This window comes from Aspergillus ambiguus (assembly GCF_047715705.1).
Source record: "Aspergillus ambiguus strain CBS 117.58 unplaced genomic scaffold BDV59scaffold_21, whole genome shotgun sequence".
NCBI classification, from domain to species: Eukaryota; Fungi; Ascomycota; class Eurotiomycetes; order Eurotiales; family Aspergillaceae; genus Aspergillus; species Aspergillus ambiguus.
Window position 1 is genome coordinate 123481 of NW_027395534.1, and position 20169 is coordinate 143649.

General features: G+C 51.9%; 11 protein-coding genes across 11 annotated transcripts; 5 read left to right on the forward strand and 6 right to left on the reverse strand.

Annotated features, from left to right (window-relative positions):
• Positions 1-163: 163 nt before the first annotated feature.
• Positions 164-2056, forward strand: BDV59DRAFT_208725 (sugar porter family MFS transporter; the record flags this gene model as incomplete). The annotated part of the gene is made up of 7 exons (XM_073695262.1): positions 164-217; positions 287-359; positions 416-917; positions 965-1086; positions 1137-1172; positions 1226-1768; positions 1817-2056. The coding sequence occupies 7 exons, from the start codon at positions 164-166 to the stop codon at positions 1894-1896; spliced, it is 1410 nt and encodes a 469-aa protein (XP_073546782.1). The 3' UTR covers positions 1897-2056.
• Positions 2057-3575: 1519 nt separating this feature from the next.
• Positions 3576-4696, forward strand: BDV59DRAFT_56789 (sodium:calcium antiporter). Its single transcript, XM_073696648.1, has 2 exons — positions 3576-3653; positions 3708-4696. Exon 2 carries the CDS (start codon positions 3768-3770, stop codon positions 4602-4604), a length of 837 nt encoding a protein of 278 aa, XP_073546783.1. The 5' UTR covers positions 3576-3653; positions 3708-3767; the 3' UTR covers positions 4605-4696.
• On the reverse strand, positions 4631-6934 carry BDV59DRAFT_180680 (MFS transporter). The gene is made up of 4 exons (XM_073690097.1): positions 6832-6934; positions 5190-6741; positions 4996-5127; positions 4631-4949 (listed from the first exon to the last, which is right to left on the reverse strand). Exons 2-4 carry the CDS (start codon positions 6476-6478, stop codon positions 4703-4705), a joined length of 1668 nt encoding a protein of 555 aa, XP_073546784.1. The 5' UTR covers positions 6479-6741; positions 6832-6934; the 3' UTR covers positions 4631-4702.
• Positions 6935-7314: 380 nt separating this feature from the next.
• BDV59DRAFT_180682 (NAD(P)-binding protein) lies at positions 7315-8943 on the forward strand. The gene is made up of 4 exons (XM_073690098.1): positions 7315-7580; positions 7627-7832; positions 7889-8203; positions 8250-8943. The coding sequence occupies exons 1-4, from the start codon at positions 7564-7566 to the stop codon at positions 8738-8740; spliced, it is 1029 nt and encodes a 342-aa protein (XP_073546785.1). The 5' UTR covers positions 7315-7563; the 3' UTR covers positions 8741-8943.
• Positions 8944-9293: 350 nt separating this feature from the next.
• BDV59DRAFT_193916 (acyl--CoA ligase) lies at positions 9294-11224 on the forward strand (the record flags this gene model as incomplete). Its single annotated transcript, XM_073692314.1, has 5 exons — positions 9294-9327; positions 9378-9638; positions 9690-10021; positions 10088-10190; positions 10242-11224. The coding sequence occupies 5 exons, from the start codon at positions 9294-9296 to the stop codon at positions 11222-11224; spliced, it is 1713 nt and encodes a 570-aa protein (XP_073546786.1).
• A 50-nt stretch (positions 11225-11274) lies between these two features.
• Positions 11275-12561, forward strand: BDV59DRAFT_56830 (CIA30 family protein). The gene is made up of 3 exons (XM_073696649.1): positions 11275-11533; positions 11578-12030; positions 12076-12561. The coding sequence occupies exons 1-3, from the start codon at positions 11493-11495 to the stop codon at positions 12272-12274; spliced, it is 693 nt and encodes a 230-aa protein (XP_073546787.1). The 5' UTR covers positions 11275-11492; the 3' UTR covers positions 12275-12561.
• On the reverse strand, positions 12468-13234 carry BDV59DRAFT_202925 (HNH endonuclease family protein; the record flags this gene model as incomplete). The annotated part of the gene is made up of 4 exons (XM_073694167.1): positions 12468-12580; positions 12627-12765; positions 12814-12982; positions 13035-13234. The coding sequence occupies 4 exons, from the start codon at positions 13232-13234 to the stop codon at positions 12468-12470; spliced, it is 621 nt and encodes a 206-aa protein (XP_073546788.1).
• A 305-nt stretch (positions 13235-13539) lies between these two features.
• BDV59DRAFT_180688 (uncharacterized protein) lies at positions 13540-14975 on the reverse strand. Its single transcript, XM_073690099.1, has 2 exons — positions 14342-14975; positions 13540-14290 (listed from the first exon to the last, which is right to left on the reverse strand). The coding sequence occupies exons 1-2, from the start codon at positions 14715-14717 to the stop codon at positions 13920-13922; spliced, it is 747 nt and encodes a 248-aa protein (XP_073546789.1). The 5' UTR covers positions 14718-14975; the 3' UTR covers positions 13540-13919.
• On the reverse strand, positions 14963-16058 carry BDV59DRAFT_180691 (type 1 glutamine amidotransferase domain-containing protein). Its single transcript, XM_073690100.1, has 3 exons — positions 15889-16058; positions 15598-15835; positions 14963-15508 (listed from the first exon to the last, which is right to left on the reverse strand). The coding sequence occupies exons 1-3, from the start codon at positions 15961-15963 to the stop codon at positions 15117-15119; spliced, it is 705 nt and encodes a 234-aa protein (XP_073546790.1). The 5' UTR covers positions 15964-16058; the 3' UTR covers positions 14963-15116.
• A 405-nt stretch (positions 16059-16463) lies between these two features.
• BDV59DRAFT_193917 (FMN-linked oxidoreductase) lies at positions 16464-18729 on the reverse strand (the record flags this gene model as incomplete). The annotated part of the gene is made up of 3 exons (XM_073692315.1): positions 16464-16780; positions 16845-16957; positions 17477-18729. The coding sequence occupies 3 exons, from the start codon at positions 18727-18729 to the stop codon at positions 16464-16466; spliced, it is 1683 nt and encodes a 560-aa protein (XP_073546791.1).
• Positions 18730-18991: 262 nt separating this feature from the next.
• BDV59DRAFT_202930 (NAD(P)-binding protein) lies at positions 18992-20142 on the reverse strand (the record flags this gene model as incomplete). The annotated part of the gene is made up of 4 exons (XM_073694168.1): positions 18992-19717; positions 19766-19896; positions 19955-20021; positions 20068-20142. 4 exons carry the CDS (start codon positions 20140-20142, stop codon positions 18992-18994), a joined length of 999 nt encoding a protein of 332 aa, XP_073546792.1.
• Positions 20143-20169: the final 27 nt, after the last annotated feature.

A 20169-nucleotide genomic window follows, 5' to 3' on the forward strand; every position in this document is an offset into this window, starting at 1 on the left:
GTTCCCTTCGTGTTGACTAGATGGCTCAGATGACTTCACCAGCCGTCCCGGCGCACTCCCCGCAGTTACAGAGTACAAAGAGGATTCTCTCCCCTGGCTACTTTTCCACTCTTGATTTTACATGTTACGTCTAAATCAACAGTTTCCTGTGTCGGCTGTCATCATGGGCAAGAGACTGGGCAATATACGGGCCGTGTATATGGTCTCCATCTGCTGCGTGGGATCGTTCCTCTTTGCCTATGATACCGGTATTATCGGGGGCATTCTCACGCTCGAGTCATTCCAGAATCATTTCCGATATGGCGCCAAGGAGAAATCCACCATCAGTTCAAACTCCAATAGTCTTCTACAAGCGGGAGGTAGGCGACAACTTCGCGATACTGGCCAATCGATAAAATCCCAGCTAATAACTCAGCGTTCTTCTCGTGTTTCTTCACATGGCCTTTCACCGCGCGATTTGGCCGGCGATGGTCGATCGCGCTGGCGTCACTGATTTTCTGCATCGGCGCCGTCATTCAGGTCGCGCCCACGCACTCCATCGGCGCCTTCTACGCTGCCCGCGTAATCAGCGGTGTGGGCGTCGGTATGGCGACTGTCATGGTACCCATGTTTAGTGCGGAAATGGCACCAAAGGAGATCCGGGGTATGCTCGGTAGCATGTTCCAGTTCTTTTTCACCCTGGGCGTCATGACCTCGTATTGGGTGGACTATGGCGTCGAAAAACATGTCCCGTCTATTGATCGACAATGGCAAATTCCCATCGGTCTCCAGCTGGTCCCTGGTGGCATTCTGGGAATTGGGATGCTGTTCTTGAAGGAGAGTGTTCGTTGGCTGGCGAAAAAGGGACGACACCAGGAGGCGATGGAGTCATTGGTTTGGATCCGGGGCGGGGAAGAGACGGATGAAGTTCGCGCAGAGTACGTATGTTGATGCGTTGGAGAACTGCCCACTGACCCTTGAGTAGAATGGCAGAAATTCTCGATGGCATTGAAGCTGAGCTTCGAGCGACTGAGGGTGTGACTTGGAAAGAGTTGCGTCTGCCCGCCAACCGGTATCGGATGATCATCACCATCACAATCCAGATTGGTATGTGTCTGCCCCCGCGACATATGGAAATGTGTGTTAATACCAAGTAGGCGTGCAGTTGACTGGAAATACATCTCTGGCTTACTGTGCGTGAACCCTCATTGAACTGTTCCCAAGTCACCCAATTAATACAGTGTAGATGCGCCTCAGATTTTCCAGGCGGTCGGCGCGGGCGAGGATAGCCTCCTTATTAGCGGTTTCTTCGGTGTCGTCAAGGTTGTCGCGTGCTTTACTTTCGTTGTCTTCTTAGTCGAGCGGATCGGCCGCAAATGGTCGCTCATAGTGGGTGCTTTCATGATGGGATCCTTGATGCTCATCGTCGCCATCCTCGGCAAGGTCTTTCCCCCCGACCCCAAAGCCACTTCGATCACGTCACCCGCAATTGCTTCCATTGCAATGGTTTACCTGGAAGCGGCGATGTACAACATGTCCTGGGGCCCCGTTCCCTGGCTGTACATGAGCGAAATCTTCCCCACGAGGATCCGTGAAATGGGTATCGCCGTGGGCACAGCAACCCAGTGGCTTTTCAACTTCGTTTTCTCTCAGGCAACGCCACATGCGCTCGAGAACCTCGGTTGGAGAACATTCTTGATGTTCTGTATCTTCAACTGGGCGCTGGTGGTCTATGCATGGCTGTTCATCAAGGAAACCACCGGCAAGTCCTTGGAGGAGATGGAAGAAGGTGGGTTTCCACGTACCTATCTCTCGAATATTCACTAACTGTTCGCAGTCTTCCACAACACTGCCACTATCTTTACGAAAGATCGTACCACGGCGGAGAATGTCGAGAATGTGTACGGTAAAGATTGAACCTGGAGCAATCTGGCGCGTCGTAATGTGCGAATAGATATGGTTATGAGGAGGTTGTGGTCATGGCTTGCAGGGCGCACTATTTATTCTCATGGGGTGTCCAATGATAACAGGTGTAGGCACTTTCTGAAATGATACCAATGATGCCATACAACGTCGATCAACCTTAAGATCTGCTATTCTGCAAGACGTAATTGGGCATGCCCAGATTACAGAAAATCCACCCCACAGAGATCGGAGATCGGAGGGTGTCAGTGGCGATCATAGAGTGTGGAGTAGTAGACCACCGGCTTGTGAAGGCCAGATCTATCCCGAACAATCTCAAGGCGCAACCTCATTGCCCCTCCAATCCCAGCATCTTCCACGCCCTTCATTCACCCCAGAGCCTATGGAACATAGAACATTCAATAAACGCACTGCAGACTCCTCTGGATGCAACATGTCCCTTCCCGACCAGTAATCTTTTGTGAAGTCGGTTTGAACTGTTCCTGGGTGCATCGCAACAGCAATCGCTCTTTCATTACTGCGTGTCCGTAGATACAAGTCGAATGTCTTCGCTAACTGAAATACAGCTGATTTACTGGCACGATAAGAGTACCACCCTCCCGTGCCGTTGTCGGAGATTGATCCCACTCGCGCTGCCATCATCGCGTAGATCGCATGCGACGGTAGGTGCAATGCGTTCTCATCTGCATTGTAGTAGTCAGTTGCAAAAGGTGGATGTGATTTAGTGGGGAGAAATGATGAAAGATGTTTCATCAGTAGCATTGGTCCAATGGAATTGACTCGAAAGCTGTCCATTGCACGAGACGCGTCGATCTGGGAAGGGGACTTTTCCACAATTGAGAGTACCAGGTACAGTGAGGGCAATTCGTAGCGGCGTGTCTGGTAATATTTGCCGGATGTGGGAAGTCATTGACGATATTGTAGATTCATCTGGAGACGTTAGTCTCTATTCAAGCTGCAGCGCTCGCTCATTCCAACCCGTCACGTCGACTTTAAAGACTTGAAGCCTCTTGTTTGATTGCCAGTATGGCGCAAGACCTTTTGTGAGCCTTCGTTGGAGTTCATAGCAATCTCGTCTCGCGGTTGCTACTACTGGCAACTCCGTATGGGCCAGAAGATAACGGGCGAAGGCGAATCCTAACCCCCTCGACGCGGGGGTCACAATGGCAAAACCTGAGCTGGAAGACATGTCGCTCACTTCACATCCAGGATGTTCTTATCATTCAGGGTGCACAGTATGCAAATTTCACCCGAATATAGGGCAGAATCCCATCCTATGCCAGTGACGTCATTTATAGCAGGTAACCGATCTCAACTGCGGGTATGCTACGTTGGAACCGGTCAGGAGAATTATATATACGGTCCAACCACGTAACTGTCGATGATGCTCAGAGATGCGACAACGCATGGAACCGTGTATCGAAGCTGCGTGGGGCAAGGAAACCTTAATATGACAAATTTTGGCTTTCTTTCCAACCACACATTCGGTCATCCCTTAGGACTCGTAACGTCCTTTGCAATCTCTATCCCTCTATGCTACCGGGTACTCCAGTAGGGCAAGACTTTTGCAGCTGATGCATTCAGTTGACTGGAATACTCTCTGTTACAATAGCGCCTGCCTGGTGGCAGGGGCATTTATGCTAGACTATGGCGCGGACAAATTTGTTGAACATACCGCCATCGTCGCCCAGCGTCTGGGTATCTCACAGACACTTATTGCCCTTCTCACAGCCGGGGCCGAGTATGAAGAGGTAAGATACGCATCCCGGAGTCTTCCTCCACATTCATCACTCACACCATTGAAGCTGGCAGTCGTAATAGCTTCAGTATTGCAGAAGCGCGGCTCTTTGGCGTTAGGAAACGTCATGGGTTCAACAATTTCTAATATACTCGGCGCGTTCTCTCTTGGTATGCTGGTGCACCCAGGCCGGATGCAGTTTGATCGCAGCGCCCGATCCTACACTGCCATCCTCCTAGGATTGACTACCATGTCGGCTGGTCTGACCTGGGCTGGGAGGCTAAATCGCATTACAGGAGGGTTCCTCATCGCCACATTTGTGATCTATCTCATTTCCATTGGTTTCGCCATTTACCGGGGGGTCGTCAGCGCGCCAGAACTGTCAGATAGTGAAAGCGACAGCGATAGCGATACCGACGATGTCGAAGCTAACGTACATCGAGTATCCGAAACGTCACATCTTTTGCAACGGCACCAACCGTATGACATTGATCGGCAATATCCAATTTCAGTGGCGCGCCACGTTCTACAACTGCTAATTGGGCTTGTCTGTTTATCGGTCTCCGGTTATATTCTGGCCCAGAGCGCAAGCGCTATCGCGGAATCACTTGGGTTATCGGGAACCGTCGTTGGGTTTACGGTTCTGTCAATTGTTACCACAATTCCGGAGAAGGTCATTGCCCTCGTGAGTGGAGTGCGAGGGCATAGCGGCATCATGGTTGCGAATACAGCCGGGAGCAACATCTTCCTACTCACTCTGTGTGCGGGCGTGATAGCTCTTTCAGGAGAACTTGGTCATACTATGTCAGACTACATGACTATGTTTGAATTGGTGTCAGTATGGGTCTCTTCGGCTCTGTTAGCATGTGTCGTGTTTCTTGATCTTGGCCGTTGGATGGGGGCTGTGCTCCTCTTCGCATATGCAGCCTTCCTGGTTTGCGAATTCACGGTGTATAGAAGATAGCTTGCCTATATATATATGCACCATTCCAATCAACAAGTTAAATTGAGCCGCTTTAGCCAAATGTGTGGTATCCGCTAATAATCATCATAATATCTACATTATACATCGTAAGTTTTCTGTTCAACGTCGTAAATAGGCGAACAAGCCAATTTACTCTTCCCCCTAAGCCAAGGCCCGTAGACCATGAACACAACTGGGATAGGAATCATTATTGCTGCGATACAACCGAGCATAGTTCCAGCCCACTGCACCCCCAGGTTTTCCATCATCTGCCTCGAAAATAATGGGAATGAGCAACCAATTGCCGACCGAAGTATTGTATTTGCCGCGATTGTCGATGCAGCCCTACCTCATTAGTACTCGTTGACCTCTCCAGAGGACGGGTACTTACAATGAAGGATAACAATCCACGATGTAGTTGAAGCATTGGAGGAAGATGCAAAAAATACCGAAGCCTGTCAGTAGTCCGGAGGCCATGGGAGCAATCCAGTGGATGGAGGCTGTATAACCGGTCCAGCCGAACCTGATACACTAATTAGTATTTGATTCATATACGCGTGAACTCGCATCCCAACTTGGACCTACCAGAACATTCCTACTGTAAAGGTAACAGCGCCAACGATGGCGGGGGGAAGGCGCCATTCGGGGATCGGCTTGTCACCATTCGCAGCCAGCTTCCGTGCGTACGACGTCTGCAGCATCAAGATGAAGACGCCACCGAGGAGTTCTCCTAGAATGAGTCCCACGAATGCCAGGCCTCCCACGCCCATGTTCATCCCGTATACGCCTTCGAATACCACTGGGTATGCCCCCAGCAGGGCATAAATGAGGCCATAAATAAAGGAGATGTATAAGGAGATGAGAAGCAATATAGGTTCTGTGAGGAGCATCTTAATCGGACGAGTGAAGTTGTTTCGAAGCAGCTCTCCAAGTTCTACCTCAACCTCATCTTGCTTTGCATGTATACCCCAGTTACGGGTCTGTCGACGAAGAGTAGCTGCCTTGCGGACCAGGATAACGGGCGCGTACGTCTCGTCAAGGAAGACGATGACAAGGATGAATCCCAAGAATACCATGATCGTCGATATGTACATGATCCACCGCCATCCGAGGGAGCTGATCGAAATGAAACCTCCAACGAATGGGGCAGCGAAGGGACCGATAAAAACGGCCATGCAGAAAATTGACATCACAATGCCTCGTTGTGTGTTATTAAATAGATCAGCGAAAACAGCCGGGACAATGGATATCGGGCTCGCTGCAAACAACCCAGCGAAGAACCGAGTCAGCATGATGGTCTGCACATCCTTCGCGGTAGCACAGGCAATAGTGAAAACGCCACATCCAAAAAGTCCGGTGGATAAAGGCCATCGCCTTCCGATCAACTCTGAGGCCGGGGCCCAAATCGTTGGACCAGCCGCAAATCCAAGGACATATAACGTGACTCCCAACGAACCCACTTCCTGGCTGATATGAAACTCCTCACTCACGGAAGAGATAGCAGCAGAGAAAACCGCACTTGTAAAGGATCCAGCAAAGGTACCATATACCAGAATGCATACCAGCATAATCCTGCGCAGCATTGACCAATTGTATGGGTGTAAAGGATCATTGGCTCCGTCAAATTCTACCACGTATGTCTCGGGGTCTGGTAGAAGAGGCGGATATTCTTTCCCTGCCCCCATAGGCAACCATTTCGCTTTTGGTAAGGGCCCTTTGGTTGACCCTACTGTTGTTTTTTGTTGAAGTCGGTACGTATTGATTCGATTCAACTCGAGTGAATCAAGGCGGTCTCCTGTCTCGTCGGAAAATTCATCACTGGTGTGATCAGTGAACGATGGGTCCTTCCATCGTTCTTCCGGATGATGATCCATTAAGTCAATTAGCCGGTGAAGCCGATATTGTCTCTCCAGAAAGACGAGTTCCTACATCTTTGGGGGTAAGGAGAAGTAGATATACGCCAATATGGCGGGGCCACTTCTACCACAAGTCCGGTTTTTTCATCGTCTTTTTCCAATTCTCTTACGTGGTAAGTATTCACATCATACGTGATTTCCACAATCAGAGCGACTGTCAAATTGAACGATGTCCTCGTCTGGTCGAGAAAGATCCATTCTTTTCCGCTATGGAGAAATTTCTATAGAGACAATCTTGTTAGTAGAGAGCACCAGCCGCAACTCCGAGGACTTGGCAGCAAGTGCCCAATGGAAATGGTTCTTTTGCCTACTTCAGCCACAACATTCTCGGGTATAGGCGGATTTGTGGCTAGTAGAAAGCGTTCTTCCCGATGTGAGCCGGCAACAACCGAGAGTACCCGCTATCAGTTTCTTCTCGGTTTCAGACTTCTATATAAAACGACAACAGGAGTGGCAAAGAAGTCGTTATCGAAGAATCGGTTAAATATGGGTCTCTATAGTCCTCGCAGGAGACAGGAAGACTTTTGAACGTGATCCACGATGATCCACATGTCTAATTAGAGGCTAACGGTATGTCAGGCACGTTTTCAGGGTTGACTGCCGTTGTACCCGATGGGTAGGGCCTAGATTATACGCAGTATGGGTGCTTACTATAAATAAAATGAAATTTTGTTCGATAAGACGCAACTTAATTTGGCTATAACGGGCTAATCATAGTGGATGAGAATGAACCCGAATTTTGGTAAAAAGGCCGCTTCCTTGATCTTGTTTATAAGCTTGGCCCAGTCCATCGCACTGAAATTATTGTGCCATGGTAGAGCTGTCATGGGTTTTCTCTTTGTATATCAAACGTATAATACTTCATCCGATGTGTACTTCCGCTATTAGTTCGAGATCAGCACTTTCAACATTTACCCCGCGAATTATAAATCACGGTTATTATAAATCAACACGCGTTACAGGAGTATAAAATCGGGTTTGAGATTTGCTCATTCTCTTACAAGAGTGAAGTCATTGAATTTACAGTAGCGCCTTCTAACAGGATGATGAATGTTTTCATGTAAGAAGACCAGACACCTTCATGACCCAAAATAACATGGGGGCAGTACCGGGGCCACGGGCTACATTGGTGGAGATATACTCTCCCAGCTACTACCAAAGCACCCCGACTTATCATATAGACTCTTGGTGCCTGGGAAGGATAAAGGAGAAAGGATCAAATCCATCTACCCATCCGTGGGGATTGTGTACGGTGGTCTCGAGGATGACGATGTATTGCAAGGCGAAAGTGCTAAGGCAGATATAATTATCCGTATACCAACCTGTCGATGATAGGTATGTCAGAAACTGATATAATATTTCGTACAGATACAGCAGACGCTGCGGACCATATAGGAGCCGCCAATGCAATATGCGCTGGAATTTTGAACGGCCACACGGCGGACAGACCGGCATACTGGATTCACACCAGTGGTGCTGGAATTTTCAGTTATGTTGACACTGACGAGAAGACATATGGTATTTCGAGAGAAAAGATATACAATGATTGGGACGGGGTACAGGAGATTGTGACTATTCCCGAGCATGCATTCCACCGAGCAGTGGACAAGGTGGTCCTTGAAGCGGGGGCTGCCCATCCGGAGATCATCAAGGCCGCCATCATCTCCCCAACCACTGTCTTCGGTGAGTTTACAGCCGACCGAATTGAGCTGGCAGTTAATATTCGTAGGACTCGGTCGCGGACCTTGTTCGCAACGAAGCCGACAGGTATACGAGCTTGCTCGGTGGACCCTTGAGAGGAAAAGAGCACCCATCATTGGCGAAGGCGAATCTCGTGGATGCGGAGTATACATAACCGATTTAACTGATCTATACATGGCGATGTTTGATGCCGTGCTTTCCGGCAGGACCGATCTTTGGGGGCCTGAAGCATACTATCTTGCTGAAACTGGGGAGTATCGATGGTCTGATCTTGCACGAGAAATAGCTCTCATTGCCCAGAAGGAGGGGTTCATTCCCACGGCAGAGACAGAATCCCTAGAAGCACACATAGCTCAAGAGTGGGCGGGATTCGAGGCTGCCAGTTGGGGCCTCAACGTCCGTTGCAGGGCAACCCGTGCTCGAAAGGTTTTGGGGTGGAATCCCCAAGGACCTAGTCTAGAGAAAGAGCTACCTGGCATCGTACGTGGGGAATGGAAAGCCCTGCAGGGAATGGTTTAGACAGCCTCTTCATGAGTATAGTGGTCATGATACATGACCCACGGCTCATGGAAGAGAACAGATCGCCCGCCTTTGTGTTGTACACGATCGCAAACCCCAGACTGTGTGACAAGGCTGCATTGGCGGCATTCATAATACGAACTCGAAATCAAATTTGTTCATATTTATCCGGGCTCACCGCGAGGCACTGGAGAAAATGCAGCACATGGCGTTCATAAACAAGGCACAACTCTTCTTCCCAGTAGATAACAAGCCTCGAGGTATGGAGTTTGGAAGAATTAACTCCACCCCTCAGAGTGGCCCGAAGGATGCAGCAACCCCATATTGCGGATTTCAACCGGACAACACCCCCGGATGTATGTCCAAGGCAATGCGGGGAAGGCAATAATAGCGGTATGACCGAGGTCCGTACACCACCACTTTACTTGTCCAGGAAATAGTCGAGACGGTCTTAAATTGGGTATTTAGGCGTTATAATTTCCCCGCGTTTACTTTGGATTTTCATTCCTCAAATAGCCAAATATAGAGGTTCTCACCGCTGCCATTGTAGACCATGATCTTCTCATCAACAAGACCCCAGCTACAAAGTAAGTTTACACGGCGTACCAGCTCATGAAATACATTCTCATCACGATAGTTCCTACGCAACTTCCCATATGGGACTGGCTGTTTGACTCGGAACATTCTCCCCTGCGACGATTCCCTCCCGCCGAGCTCGGTTCCTACGTCAATGCCGTGACGCAAGAGAGGGTCCGTTACGATGAACTAAAGGAATATACGACCTATATCTCGACAGCATTAGTCCAGAAATATGGCCTCAAGCCCGGTGAGACGGTGGCCTTATTCAGCCCCAACACCATCTGGTACCCGGTAGCCATGCTGTCTACCGTCCGCGCAGGTAGGCTTCCCCCATTGATCATCGCCAATTCATTGCCCTGACAATGCATAGGCGGAGTAATATCTGGGGCTTCTCCTGCATACAATGTTGAGGAAATGACATACGCGTTGAAGACCGGCCAAGCGAAATTCCTCATGACCGTTCCCTCCTCTATGGAGGTTGCCATTCCCGCGGCTCAGAGCGCCGGTATCCCGCGGGAGCGTATTTTCCTTCTTGACGGTGAAAAAGAAGGTTATACCAATGTTCAACAGCTGATCGAAATGGGAAAGAGTTACGGGGCAGGCGGACAAGTTGCGGCCTTCAAGCTGCCTCCGGGCAAGACCAACCGCGAGGTTTGCGGATTTCTCAGCTTCAGCAGTGGCACAACTGGATTACCCAAAGCGGTATGTCGAACAGTTCATTCAGGATCTGGGAGAGGCCTTGGTAAAATGTTCTGACTTCAAAGGCAGGTCATGATCAGCCATCATAACGTAATAGCGCAGTGTATGCAAGTCCAGCAGGTGACTGCTCCCGATCACAAGCGTTCTCTGGCCGTGCTGCCACTGTTTCATAGTAAGTATTCTTCAGAAGAGCTTTCAGAACGACACAAGCTGATCCAAACAGTTACTGGTCTGGTCCACCAGATGCATCTCCCTGTCTTCCTCAACTCGGAGGTGTACATGTTACCGGCATTCACCATGGAAAGCATGCTGGACACGGTAGTCAAATACAAGATCAGGGAACTGCTTCTAGTGCCGCCCATTGTCATCCGTTTGCTTTCAGATCCCATTGTGGCCAAGTACGACCTCTCGCATGTGACCAAGTTCTCGTCTGGTGCTGCCCCAATTGCCAGCGAGGTCCTGCAAAAGCTCCAGGAACGCTACCCCAATACGGGTTTCAAGCAGGGCTACGGCATGACCGAGTCGTGCAGCTGTATCACCATGCATCCGCTCGATAAACAGTCGTACAACTATGCCGAGCGGGGAGGAAGTATTGCTGCCAATACTGAGGTCAAGATCATCGATGTGGACTCCGGCCGCGAGCTAGGATACAATGAGCCCGGAGAGATCCTTGCCCGCGGACCCCAGGTCGTGATGGGTTATTTGAACAACGAGAAGGCCACGAAGGAAACCTTCGATGCGGATGGATGGTTGCACACCGGTGACGTTGGTTTCATGGACAAGGAAGGATTCATCAATATCACCGACCGCATCAAGGAGATGATCAAGGTGAAGGGCATTGCGGTGTCTCCGGCCGAACTGGAAGATCTGCTACTGGGACATGAGGACATTGAAGACGTCGCCGTCACATCCATCTCGGATGCTTACTCTGGAGAAAGGCCAAAGGCATATGTGGCATTGAAACCCACCGCCAAGGAACGTGTTGGTGATACTGGTGGGCTCGTTGACATTGGCCGACAGATCATCGAATATGTTCGCGCCAGAAAGGTTCGACACAAGTGGATCGTGGAGGTGGAATTCGTCGATGAAATCCCCAAGAGTGCCAGTGGAAAGATTCTACGTCGAGTGCTTCGAGATCAGGAGAAAGGAAACCGGAGCGGAAAGCGGTTTGTGGTGCGCGATGAACGGACCAGGGCGAAGCTGTAGTTTAATAACGTCAGTTAAGTAGAAATCTCTATAATGCACATTCCCACAACCTATTTTCATCGTTCCATACATGTACAGTACATTTTATTTACTCTACCGGGGGCAACAATCCCCGGGTGTGGCAAGAATCGGATCGCATGCAACGCCCGCATATCGACGTCATCCGCAAACGGCCTCTGATCGATTGATCCACACCCAACAGACTTCACATGTACGAAGCTTCTCCTAATTATCCATCAGCACTTGGTTTAACCCACAGAAGCTCAAAATGTCCACAGAGTCAAAAACTGCCCTTTTCGGCGGCGACCAGTAAGCATTCCCAGCCTACATCAGCCCATATACTGACCAAGCAGGCCGTGGTCGCCGCGAGACTGGACTGCATCTGATGATCAGGTGCGAGGGGGCTCATCGTATTCAATTTTCGACTGCAACGCATCCTCGCCAACTGCATTTTTCCACGGCCACCTGGACACCCAAACTCTTGGAGGTGCTGGTTTTGCGTCCCAGCGTACTACAGGCGAAGATCGCACATGGGATTTGTCCCACTACGATGGGCTAGAATTGGACATCGGCCGATCGGACGGGAAAACATACACCGTCACTCTCAAAGATACTATTCCTTCGAAACGCCCGGATGGAAGGGATGAAAGCACCCTGAGTTGGGAGTATGACTTTCGCGTCTTAAAGCGGGAGAAAATATTCGTCAAATGGAGCGATTTCAAACCTACATATCGAGGTAAAGAGCAAAAAGATGCAAAGCCTTTGGATTTGGGAAATGTCAAACGAATAAGTCTCATGGCTCGGAGGTAAGTCTTCAAGGGAAGTTACATGACGTGTGCTAATAACGATAGTTTCTTCGACACACAAGAAGGAGACTTCTTCCTAGAGGTTCATTCCATCGCAGCTTCTCGGACAGCTATCTACCAAGATGACACGGATTATGAATGGGTGTCTCTGGACAATTACGGTGAGAAAGGCGCTTCCTCGAAGCATGGACAGGGGATGTTCGAGTGGCTATTGGAGACATGTGGGATAATACGTGGACGTTAGAGCGAGAATTCATATTTCAAGTATGGGGAGCAGTCGACGAGGACTAATCGTGCCGAGGAATACCAGTCCATTTTCTACTCAGCCTAATGTCATATTAGAGGAGCTTGTCTTGTGCAATGTCAGAGAAGATTGCACGAGGAGATAACGAAGATGATGGCCTTACCGTGACCGGATCTCATTGAATGCGACAGAGCTAGCACGTATCCAGCATGCTAACAAGGGCATCTTTTTCCGCCGATGTGATAGTCAACTTATACACAGATTTGACCTTAACCCACATTTTTGCATAGGTGCAGTGGTAGGATGCTAACGTCGTTAGACTGCATCACACAATGATCAGAACAACCCTTACTCAAGGACGGCTTCCAGTCTTCTGGTCCATCATCACCCTTTGCTTGGTTCACATTGTCGGTCACTGCAAGCAGCTGGGGATTCTCCAAGTCATTGGCAAATGCCTCCCGCTGATCTGTGGTCCAATCCGACGCCCCAGACTACCGTGGTCAGCGATGTCCTGTAAGCGTGCAAAAGGAAGATAGTACCTTCCAAGCATTCGACAGCGGAACAACGTGATCAATGTCCACATCGCTGGGATCTGTCCAGGTCTCACCATCGTATGGAGAGTACCACCTACCACTTACAGAGCATCCAGAGCCCTGTTTGACGTCTGTGCCGTCTCGTATGAGAACCATGTCGCGCGTGTCGCACGAGCTAGCATTGTCAGGACGTCCTGCGTTTCCTGCGATGCGACAGGGATACTTACTTTCCCTGGCTATCCCAGTGAGGAAACAAATCTCGATCATAGCCGCTGCTCGAACCCTGTGCCGCTACCTTCAACCCGGCCAGCTGGTTTTCGGCCTGAGATGCAGATGGAATGCCCGGAGGTGTGGGCATCGGGGCAGGGGCTGGTACAGCCCCGATTATGGGCAGCACCAGTAGAGCTGAGAGAAGGAATTGGGGCATTCTGAGTGAAGACGGCTCTGGAGTATTTCAATCTTACGGATCGAGTCCTCCAGTATGGTTTGCATATACGGGTGCGCACTATTTATATATCGTCTCCAGGGCCACCAAGAGATATATCCTTGCATTGTTGCTGAATGTTAATCACCAGTCACATCCACCAGTGTAACACGCCCTGGCTTGGCGGAATAAAACATGCGTACTCCAAGAATGTCTGTGGCCACAGGTGCCTGTAGTGTGTTCCTCTAATGTGTCCCCTGACATGGGAGAGATTCTTATCACGCATCTTTCCGGGGCTTCCAAGCCCACGCCGGGCCGGGAAACATGATGATTCGTGTTTGGCTGCGGATCAACTTGTCTACCGTCAGATGTACATTGATCTCTTGCTTCGGACTCCGCCGGCTAATGAGAGACTTGTAACTGGAGGTTGTACACCGTAACTGATTGATGAAAGTTACATGTGACCAACAGCCTCGGAAATGCCCCGGCAGGCTTGTATATATAAGCGCACTTCCCAGTACTAATTTCTCGTGTGCCATTATCTGTTACGAAGAGCCCTAGCAGGCTCGCACTCTTCAAACGTCAAAACAGCATGTACAATGTTGGTAAAGTGGCCATCTGCCCTGCAGTGAGGTCACTCCTGACAGTAAATTAACAGCCATGCATCATATATACACCAAACGTTGAACTACGCATGCCCCTTTCCAGCGGGTAACTCATGCATGAGATGGTTGTCTGCCGGGAGTTCGGACGGTGTCGCAAGACCGTCGAGCTCCCCTGGCGCCAACGTTACTGGCTTTACATCCGTGTACTGCGTGGGCTGGACCCCTAAAGCCGCATCGGGCTGTTGCTTTTGCTTTCTCCGACGGAGAAAAAACCAAAGCAGGGCGAGAATGATCGCCAGTCCAGCTACTCCTCCGACCACGCCACCTGCGATGGCTCCTGTATGGTTACCGCCCGAGGAGTTATCCGCGGCATTTGTCGTACTGTCGGTCGCTGAGCCGGAGGTGGGTATACTGGTAGATGTTGCTGTTGCGAGAGAACTGGATGCGACCGAGGCTAATGTAGAGACATTAGTATACACGGGAATGATCTTGCACGCTCACTCACCGGACGAAACCGCCGCGATAATCGTCTCGTTTACATTGTCCGGAAACCCATCAGAGCAGCCCACCGCGTCGGTCGGCGATGAAGTCCAGAATCCTGTCTGGTTTGGCAGACAGCAGAAATACCCTGTGTGGTCGAAGAGAGAACCGCTGGAATTGGCACAATGTGGGCTTTCCATCAGCGGGATCGTGCAATTCGACCATGACGGGCAGCAGACGGAGTTGTAATAGTAGGCTTTGGTCCCCGGACAGATGGTATTCCCCGGACAACAGGCGTAGAAGTCGCCCCAGGTGTGGCCGCAGCTGACTTCGTCGCTGAGACAGGATCCGTTCCGGCGCAGGGGAAAGCCATACGGGGAATCATACTCGGAAGAACTCATTATAGCAGCGTAAAATGGGGTATCACTGGAGAAAAATGCAATGAAAACACGATAAAATTCAGGCCAAGACCACGCAGGCCAATACAAACGGGAGCAGGGGCATATTATGGAGGGCGAGAGAAAATCTCACGCGAGTGTCGCAGCAGTCAGCGGCATGTGCACTACGATGGAAGAGGAATAATCTTGACGATCGGTTTTGGCCCCCAATTGTACGGAGTACTGTGATAAAAACGGTGGAGAAGGCCAGTGCGACTAAGATTGAGATCATTCTTGCAGATATCAAATAAAGCTTCGAGGGAATGGGGACTTTTCGGGTATCAATTTAGATCCTTCTTAGCGCGACAAAAATTAGGGTTATGCCATTCCCACGATATAATCCGGTGGATACTTCTTCTCCAATTACAGTCCCAACGCTTGCAGAATCGCCTTGCCCACCCCTGTGGCGCTGGCAGGGTTCTGTCCGGTAATCAGGGGTGCTCCAGTGCCAGCGGTCTTGGACACCACCACTTTCTCGCCCCACGGCTGGTCCGCCTTCACATAGCCTCCACCGGAAACCTTGTTGAGCTCCGTCTCCAACATGTATGGCATCAAGGAGCTCAGGTTCACCTGGTCCTCCTCGGTGTTGGAGAAACCGGTGACGCTGGCGCCGGTAATCAAGGGCTCCCCGGACGGAGTGGTTGCGTTCAGGAAGACAGTGGGACCGTGGCAGACGGCGCTGACGGGCTTCTTAGCCGATGCGAAGGATTGAATTAGCGCCAGAGAGTCAGGATCGCTGTGCAGGTCGAACATGGCTGGGTCGTCCGTTAGTGACATCCTCCGGAAGGGGTCACAGCAACCTCGGCGGTTGTGGGAGGATATGTCTGAAGGAGAGACTACTTACGGCCGTGGCCACCAACGTAGAACAGCGCATCGAACTCGGACACGCGAGAAACAAAGTCGCTGAGCTTGTGCGTGTTCTTCCAGAGCGCCTGCTGCTCGTTCAAGAATTTGGTGGAGACCGGGTCACCCTCGAACATCTTGACCGAGCCTGGATCCAGCGGAGCTTCACCTCCCTTGGGAGAGGCGATCACCAGCTCCGCTTTTTCGTGCAGGACTTCCCATGGGTGGGCGAATTCAGGCTGTGCATGTTAGGGGAGATGTGGATGAGGGGCAGAGACGGTGTAGAACGCACCAAATACCATCCGGTCGGGTGGCCGTTGGGGAGCTTGTCGAAGGAGGTGAGGACAACGAGAACCTTGGGAGCCATGATGATCGGTTTTGATAATCCAGATGTTCGGCTGCTAGTAGAGAAGGAAGCTAGAAGCTCTCGTCCACGGGTCCCAGGGCGGTCTTTTATGCAGTGGGGATGGATGACATCACCCGGGGGGCAGCAAGAAGATTATTAATTCGGAGAGTAATCATTCCGTTTCCTTTCGGCTTCATTCGACAGGTGGGTGCAATTCTGAAGATCAGGCCGTCCTAGTCTCTGGAATCAGGTCCCATGTGCCTACGATAAAAGCCGACAAGGTCCCTGCTTACAGTGGATCCACGGAGGAAAGCAATGGCCTGGAGGGACATCCCCGCTATCTCCGGCTGGGGAATTGAGCATGTGGGATCAATCAAGCAGAAACGTAGTGTATTCATTATTCAATAACAGCATGGTCTAGAGCAGTCTGGGGTGGAATGGAGCCGTCGATTACAGATGTGCCAACACAGTCTCGGCAGAAGAAACCTATGTCACGGTCAGCACAAGTCCCGGGACAGAGATTATGCAGAACCCACCTCAACAGCACCCTTCTTGGTCTCAATCTGCGCATAAGTCACCTTGCCATGGTCGATCACCACAGCATAACGACCGGTGCGACCGCCATTGGCCCAACCAAGGCTGTTGGAGAAACGAGCTTCGGGGTCGGAGAGGAAAAGAATCTCATCCTTGACCCCGTTGGTCTTGGCCCAGGCGCTCATGACGAAGGGGTCGTTGGAGGCCACCACGGCGACGACCTGGACACCCTTCTCCTTCAGCTGGGGGAGGTTCTTGATATATCCGGGCATGTGGTTAACGGAGCAGGTGGGGGTGAAGGCGCCTTATTACCGAGACACTGTTAGAATCTACCGTCGCCAGCACAAAAGCAGCACATGTCCACGTACCGGGCACCGAGAAGAGGACAACCTTCTTATCGGCCCATTCTTTGGAAGCCTCGTAGTTGATGGGAATGCCACAGGCGGTGATTTCGCCCTTTTCCTCGGTCCAGGGGACGTACCTAGTGACAGGGTATTAGCACACCCATGAATTAGGCTCTAGAAATTAGACAGAAAAACATACTGGAAAACAACGTTGGCAGGGAACTGGTCACCAGGTTTGAGAGCCATCTTGACAGGATAACAGAGGTATAACCGCGGATGGGAAGATGGTAGAATTGCGTGCGTGCGGGGTTGATTGTTAAATAAGAATGGAGAGCTGCATAACAATTCACCGCATCCTGCCAGACACTAGAGCTCCCAACCGAGCACTAAGACCTCCTTAAAAACATGGGAACCAAACCAAATAGTCCGGTGGGTCGATTAAGCTGGAAGTTCTTCATGTAGTCTCGGAGGCCGCCGTCACCGGATCCAGCCGATGTCTAATATCGGGCCCGCATGGTGCTCCAGAGGACAGACTGCGTGTCTCATTATGTGCTCTACATCTCTATGTCTACTCTATCTACAGACGAATAGCGCGAGCAAACTGGTTCGGCACGGTCACCTTCACCCCCAGCTTCTTCGCAGTCGTAAACACCCACTCCGGCTCGCGCAGGAACTGCCGTCCCAGTAGAACGGCATCGCCCTTGGGTTCGCTGCCAGACAGCATGGCCTCAGCTGCTTGAGCCTCGTCCGCGCCGTGGATAATATTCTCGGCCTGCTCAGCCTCCGTAATGAGTCCCACGGTGCCGACCAGCAGCGGTAACCCAGCACTGCGAATAGTCTTGCGCAGCTGCGCCGCCAGGTCAATCTGATAGTTCGTATGCGGCTGGATCTTCTGGTCGCGGTGATTCGCACCAGAACTGACATCAACCAGATCCACCCCCCATCCAGACAGCAGTTTCACCAGCCGGTGCGAGCTCTCCATATCCCAGGTGCCCGACTCCGCCGCCACCGGCTGCCCCTCCAGCCACTCCGTCGCACTGATGCGCAGGAACAACGGCATGCCGGGGGGAATCACGGCGCGAATGGCCTCGGAAACCTCACGCACGATGCGCGTGCGGTTCTCGAAGCTGCCGCCGTACTCGTCAGTGCGCTTGTTGGTGACGGGACTCAAGAACTCGCTGATGAGGTAGCCATGCGCGCCGTGGATCTCGATGACATCGACGCCGGCGCGGACAGCCAGGTCCGCGCTTCTGGCGAACGCGCGCACCACCTCCTTCACCTCCGCCGTCGACAGCTCGCGCGGCACCCAGAACCCATTGCCCTCCGGGTTCCACATCTGGTCGACGCCGCCCGTGGGCCCGACGACATTGTCCGGCCACCCGCCCACATGCTTGTCGGCCTTGATGCTGGGCTTACGCTTGCCGTCCGCACCGGCCAGCCATGGGGCGACCGTGCTGGCCTTGCGACCGGCGTGCGCCAGCTGGATGCCGATCTTGCCGCCCTGGCTGTGCACGAACTGACACACGCGCTGCAGACCCTTGAACTGCTTCGAGTCGGTGCCCTCCTGCCACAGGCCGGAGTCGTTCGGCGAGATGCGTCCATTTGGCTGCACGGCCGTGGCCTCGATGAAAACCAGGCCCGTGCCTTTAAGGGCCAGGTGGCCCAGATGTGCGAGATGGTAGGGAGTCAGGGCGCCAACGAAGGGGGAGGACGGGTCCGATTCGGCGGAGTACATGCACATGGGAGCCACCATGATGCGATTCTTAAAGGTGACATCGCGAATGCGCAGGGGCCGGAAGAGCGTCGGAGTGGAGGGATCGTTGGGGTTCACGGCGACGCCGGCATTGTTGGCCGGGGTGAAGTAGGGGGTGTGCAAGGAGCGAGCAACAGCAGGGGAAGGGAAGGTCATGGTGGTAGACTCTGTGGGAGGTGTAGACATGCGAGTAGACGGGCTGGCGGAGACATGCTGGCTTTATATACGGATGGCCTGGTGATTTCTATACCCGAAAAGCATCAAAAATGAGGAGAAAAGCGCAATGCTGACAAATTGCCTCGGCTTTCTATCCGGATGTCACCCCCTATGTATGTATGTATGTATGTATTACCGCCGTTATTTCTCCATGCCAACGTCTATTAATTATATTATTAGACCCTAGGTATACTACGTCCACCTACACCCGGCTATCTCGACGTCGACGACTCTCTCCATATCGCAGCGTCTTCCTGTCAAAGTCCCGTCGGAACCACCACCATGCCATGGCGGCCACAATCCCCAGCAGAAACTCCCACAGCGCCCACCAGCGGAACCGCGGACTGGGTCCCCGCATGTTGTTGAGCAGTAACTCCGTCTGGAAATCCACCGGAATATACGTCTTTCCCTTCTCCAGTCCGCTGATGATCCGCTGAGCCACCGTGCGTGGCGACGGCACCGTCCGCTTCACCTCGTCTCTGGACCGCGGCGTCCCTTCCAGCATTTCCAACAGCTCCGGCTTGTTGTCATGGCCCTCCAAGTAACTACTTGAAGAGAATGGGCCGGGAAAACTGCAATGCACCCGGATCACATCCCGCCCGTACAGCAGCACCTCCTGGCGCAGCGTGTCCGCCAGCGCGCGAATTGCGACCTTGGCCGGTGTGTAAGCGTCATACCCTGGTAGTCCGAGAAACGCGGCGGTCGACGAAGTCAGAACGATGTGTCGAGGAGAGGGAGGATGGGGGACGCGCAACCACAGGCGCAGACAGCATTGGACGATGAACACTGTCGTGTAGTAGTTGAGCTCCATGCAGGATGTGATGGCCTCGGGGGAGATCTCGGCGAGAAATCCCGCCTGATGGGGATTGCTCCCAGCCGTACAGATTAAGATATCAGGGGGGTGGTAGTGGCTCAATACGCGAGTGATCTGGGGTCATCAGTATATTAGACTCTATCGGGGGTCTCGTAAGTATACCTCCTCCGGCTGGGTCAGGTCGACGGATATGGCGTCGATAATCTGCTTGGATGACACACATGCGCCCTGAATTTCCTGGCGGGCAAGACGCAAGGTAGTTATCGACCGCGCCAGGAGCAGGAGATTGGCGCCTGTCCAGATCGTAATAAAAATAAGCCACCTGCACGGAGTCGAATTTGGAGCCCTCACCTTTTGCAGCCAGCTCCAGCGCCATCGCCTTCCCAAGGCCTTTCGAGCCGCCCGCTATCACCACCAGCTGGGACAGTCAGTATGAAATTCTGGCAGGCGTTCATGGCTCGTACCTTGCCATTAACGTCGAATTCATCACGTTTAAGAAATCCCAGAGACGGGAGCTGTGGCAGCTGTGGGAGCTTCATCTTGGCCCTCCGTAGATGGATGTCCAC

Excerpts from the sequence above, each read along its gene's own strand:
- BDV59DRAFT_56789 (XM_073696648.1), top strand. The coding sequence starts at position 3,768 with ATGGGTTCAACAATTTCTAATATACTCGGCGCGTTCTCTCTTGGTATG.
- BDV59DRAFT_180680 (XM_073690097.1), bottom strand. The coding sequence starts at position 6,478 with ATGGATCATCATCCGGAAGAACGATGGAAGGACCCATCGTTCACTGAT. Across the intron at positions 5,128-5,189 it reads TTTACAGTAGGAATGTTCTG|GTTCGGCTGGACCGGTTATA; the intron begins GTAGGTCCAAGT and ends TTAGTGTATCAG. Across the intron at positions 4,950-4,995 it reads GTGGATTGTTATCCTTCATT|GGCTGCATCGACAATCGCGG; the intron begins GTAAGTACCCGT and ends CTAATGAGGTAG.
- BDV59DRAFT_180682 (XM_073690098.1), top strand. Across the intron at positions 7,833-7,888 it reads TAAGGCAGATATAATTATCC|ATACAGCAGACGCTGCGGAC; the intron begins GTATACCAACCT and ends TATTTCGTACAG. Across the intron at positions 8,204-8,249 it reads CTCCCCAACCACTGTCTTCG|GACTCGGTCGCGGACCTTGT; the intron begins GTGAGTTTACAG and ends TAATATTCGTAG.
- BDV59DRAFT_56830 (XM_073696649.1), top strand. The coding sequence starts at position 11,493 with ATGTCCACAGAGTCAAAAACTGCCCTTTTCGGCGGCGACCA. Across the intron at positions 11,534-11,577 it reads GCCCTTTTCGGCGGCGACCA|GCCGTGGTCGCCGCGAGACT; the intron begins GTAAGCATTCCC and ends CTGACCAAGCAG. Across the intron at positions 12,031-12,075 it reads ATAAGTCTCATGGCTCGGAG|TTTCTTCGACACACAAGAAG; the intron begins GTAAGTCTTCAA and ends TAATAACGATAG.
- BDV59DRAFT_180688 (XM_073690099.1), bottom strand. The coding sequence starts at position 14,717 with ATGAGTTCTTCCGAGTATGATTCCCCGTATGGCTTTCCCCTGCGCCGG. Across the intron at positions 14,291-14,341 it reads TATCGCGGCGGTTTCGTCCG|CCTCGGTCGCATCCAGTTCT; the intron begins GTGAGTGAGCGT and ends TCTCTACATTAG.
- BDV59DRAFT_180691 (XM_073690100.1), bottom strand. The coding sequence starts at position 15,963 with ATGGCTCCCAAGGTTCTCGTTGTCCTCACCTCCTTCGACAAGCTCCCC. Across the intron at positions 15,836-15,888 it reads ACCCGACCGGATGGTATTTG|CCTGAATTCGCCCACCCATG; the intron begins GTGCGTTCTACA and ends TAACATGCACAG. Across the intron at positions 15,509-15,597 it reads CTACGTTGGTGGCCACGGCC|CCATGTTCGACCTGCACAGC; the intron begins GTAAGTAGTCTC and ends CGGACGACCCAG.